Below are 4,316 nucleotides of genomic sequence, written 5' to 3' on the forward strand. Positions count from 1 at the left end.
AAATTGTCTTAATTCTGAATGTGATTGATCGAGAAAAAGAATAGTGAATTTATTTGAAAATAACAGAGCTAGTTGTAATTAATCTACCACGTAAAAAAATTAGGACAAAAATTGTGAATTTATTTATAATACTATAACTCTAAAAGTTAAACTAAAATTGTATATGTTGACGTACGAGTCACTTTAGAAATAACTTATTTAGCTGAAATTGAAAATTTTTTGTTGAACGTATTGTAGATAAAACTAAAAAGTAACTGAAATAATACAGTATAATCTATAAATAGTATCAAAAAATGCAATCAAACTCATAAATAGTAGCAAAAATAAGCTGAATAGTAATAAAAATAAGCTAAAAAAAAAAAAACTAACTTTTAAGTCCAAACCCAAGCTTTCAATGTTTCTATTCTAATTATTTTAATATTTTATGGAAATTTAATTATTTTAATTGATATATAAGATTCGAATCAATCAGATTATTATTTCTTACATTAACAACATTATATTATATTTATTTGCACAGAGAATTTATTTAAATAACTACCTTGACAGCTGACACTGACAAAGTGGAAAACTATATATAATAGTTGAATAGTCCATCTCGTGGTACTTTTTTTTTTTTTTAAAGAAACAAACACATACAAGGAGAGGGAGAGATTCTAACACAAAGCATATCAGAACTCCACTCAAATATAATGGTAGGGTAGGACAAGTTAAAAGTTTGATAAAGATCTTCCGCCAAAAAAACAGTTTGATACGCAAATATAATGATACGCAAATATAATGGGGTAGGGTAGGGCAAGTTAAAAGATTGATAAAGATCTTCACCCAAAAAAACAGTTTGATAAGGTTCAGATTTCCACGAAAGCCACTACTAGCAAACGAAAAAGCTCATGGGCCCATGGGCCTTTTTTTTTTTAATAATTTTTTTTTTATTATTATTTTTTTTTATGTTGCATTGGTCCCCGTTATAGCGGCGACAAAGCTGTAACAAGTACCAACCTGACTTGTTCGACCCGGGTCCTCTGCACTTGACGAGATGACTTGGATCATGTGTATATATGATATATGTGAGTGAATTTTCTAATCACCATAAAAAAAAATATATATATATATATATAAATAATAGTCAAATAATGTAACATTTACATAAGTGATAACATTTTATAAGTTGGAAGAATCACTTCAATATTCCTTTATTTTTAACCTAATAATTTCTATTGTAAGTCCTACTTTGGTTTTGGAGTGAACTTTTTCTTGTATTTATAAGCCACTTTGAACCTTCTCTGTGTCTCAAAATGTAGGGTCTAGTACGAGCTTAAGTCTTATCTGTGTTACACATGCATCCCACCTCGTCTTGTGTGGATCCAAATAAGTTTTAATTATCTTGGGTTTTTTTTTTCCCCTATTATTTTCCACACTTTTGAGCTTTTATAACTACTTATGTTTGGATTAGACTGTTGTAGATTAGCTTTATTTGTAAGAAAAAGTTAACAGATGCTCTAAGAGCATTAGTTTATAAATTATTTTTAGAAACTTTTTATGCGTAAAAAATAAAAATCTATTTTTTTTGACATTAACATTTTTTAGAAATGAATCATTTTTCAAAAAGTATTTTCATAAAAATTATTTCATTTTCCTATATTTGGTAGCAACCTTAAAATAAGTTGAAAAACATAAAACAATCTCTTAACTTCCCTTATTTAGCTTCGCATGACATATAACTATTTTTCTTCTTTAGTTTTGTGTGAGATAGAGTTGTTTTCTAGAAAATTTTAGTGAACAACAATTTTATCACATGCCAAGCTAAATAAGAGAAGTTTAAAAGATAGTTATCCTTTGACCAATTTTCTCCGATTTTACAAAACATAGGAAAATGTAAAAAACTATCTTCATAGAATGTTTTCTATTTAAATAAAAAGCGTTTTATACTTCCCATGAAATTAGTATTAAAATTTTTCTAAAATTTTCTATTAACGAATACTTTAAGGGCACACGTTATCTATAAACTAATTTATTATTTTATTGCTATATAATCAACTCAGTCGCTTATTTAATACATCATCAAAACACTTTCTCAAAGTTCAACTAAGAATTAATTTCTCTCTATCTTGATCTGAACAATAACACTATTCTTTCTTCTCCCAAAAGTGTCCTTCCTCTCCCGTTTATTTATTTTTCTTGTGCAAATGGTATTTGTGCTTGTGTGATGGTAAAGGAAATGCATTATTATTAAAAGATTGTTCTTGAGCTTCTGTGTATGGAAGTGCTTCCATCACAGACATCGACAATATGATCTAATCCTAGAGGGTTGTTCGATCTAAGAACTAGTTGCACGAGTTTTACTTTAGTTAGCACAAATCAACATTTTGAAGACAGTTCTCTTGTGTGAATCTATAGCACCAAGAGATTGTTCTTAAATTCATTTTTAATTTTTGTTCATGTTATTTATTTGGGATACACTCATTCTGTCAATGCAAGTTCCATTATTTGGCGGCTCAGAAGACTATCAATGTATATGTTAATCACATGACTCATGTGATTCAAGTGATAACCTAATGGTAATTATATCATTTATGGTTTTTCATCTCAATGGTTCAAACATTGCCTCTCCTCCCCCCACTATTTACCTTTAAAAAAAATAAAAAAAATATCACATGAGACTCATTAAATTATTCGAACAAATCACAACTTTATTAAATAAGTCATATAATTAATAATACACTTGGTTGCTCATTTGTATTGTGTCGTAATGGATTTAGAGAAACTTATCTTGGAATCCATTGAGAAGAAAATTCTTATGATATGATATGATTTATGATTAAAAAAAAAAAAAAAAAAACTTTTTATCTAGCTGTTCGAACGATGGATCAGAATTTACAAAGAAACAAAACCAAAAAAACACATCAATATTTAAACATAAGCAAGGAAGAATGAATACAGGTTATTAATGTCACTGTGGTGGAGCGGTGGAGGTACCCTTTGGGCGCCAACCAATGTTACCACAAAGCTGAGTTTACCGGTGAGAAATGAGTTATATACATGTACAACAGTTTTTACAATAACTTTTACAATTATTAAGTTAACAAGATATTATTGATTCTTATATAGACTTATCATTGACGCTTATTTATTATCCACTATTAATAATTTGCCATCTCGAGTAGTTGTGAATTATGTTATAATGCTAGACTTATTACTTTAATGAGAAATCTATTATGATTTTTGGTGGGCTTTGAGGCTTGACTACATAATCTATTTTGATTTGATAGTTTTCTTTATTTGTTGATTTCTTAAATGGCTTTTGTTATTTTTTAAATATGATGAAATTTAAAATTAAACCTATAACATCCACAACTTCATAATTAAATTTTATTATCAAGTTAATACATTAATTGGTTTTCAGTGTAACAGGCGGGAATATTCCAAACCGATATTTCTAATATATATTTCAAACTACAATTATTATCAGGTCAATAGATTTAACCGAACCTTTATTTTATTAAATGACCAACTAGGAGCCGAAGCTAGTACCGAGTGCATGCAGCATGCCATTGGGGCGTGGACAGTGCATGCTTGCCCATTTGGTCATTTAGGTACGAGATAGTTTCCACCAAAATTATCGTTTAACAACAAAGATTTGAAACAATAATCATATTTCTTATTTTCTTACATTAACAACACTGTATTAGCACAAAGAGTTATCAGCTTGACATTGAAAATGTCTCTTATCCGACAATGCGGAAAATAAGGTTTACGTTTTCAAAGGTCTGTAGCTCTCTCTGGGCTGTATCTATCCATAAAAAGCTCTCTTTCACACATTCACTCTAGTAATACATATACGCACTATCTTCTGAGACACAACAGAATCAGTTCCGTACCGAGTTCCACAGCCATGGACGAGTCGAAGAAGCCCGACTCAGCTTCCCCACCCAGACCCTCTAACGCCGCTATTAAAAAACAAAGACGCTCATGGCCCTTTACTCTTTTTGTCACGGTATTGGTCCCCGTTGTAGCTGCGACAACGCTCTACCAACTCGACTCGTTCGACCCGGCTCCTCTACCACCTTCCGAGTTGAATAGTCACGTCATAACCGTGCCAACACGTAGCGACCAAATGCTCCGAGTGTCTGAGTTTGTGGGTTTGGGGAATTTGATAGGCCCAGAAGATATAGCGTATGATGCCAAGTCAGGAGTCATCTACACTGGCTGTCATGACGGGTGGATCAGCCGAGTCACTGTAAACGACTCGGCGGCTGACTCGGTTGTGGAGAAATGGATCAACACCGGTGGGAGACCCTTGGGAATCGCTTTTGGTC

At 31.4% G+C, this 4,316-nt stretch overlaps 1 protein-coding gene across 1 annotated transcript in view; it reads left to right on the forward strand.

Annotated features, from left to right (window-relative positions):
- Nucleotides 1-3,892: 3,892 nt before the first annotated feature.
- The window catches only part of LOC136067318 (protein STRICTOSIDINE SYNTHASE-LIKE 5-like), a 5,288-nt gene continuing 4,864 nt past the window's right edge, over nucleotides 3,893-4,316 (forward strand). Inside the window, exon 1 of the mRNA XM_065772999.1 lies at nucleotides 3,893-4,261. Coding sequence (XP_065629071.1) covers nucleotides 3,893-4,261 — 369 coding nt within the window. The remainder of the gene's footprint in view (nucleotides 4,262-4,316) is intronic.

The sequence above is a fragment of the Quercus suber genome, unplaced genomic scaffold, assembly GCF_002906115.3.
Source record: "Quercus suber isolate HL8 unplaced genomic scaffold, Cork oak 2.0 scaffold_67, whole genome shotgun sequence".
NCBI lineage: Eukaryota > Viridiplantae > Streptophyta > Magnoliopsida > Fagales > Fagaceae > Quercus > Quercus suber.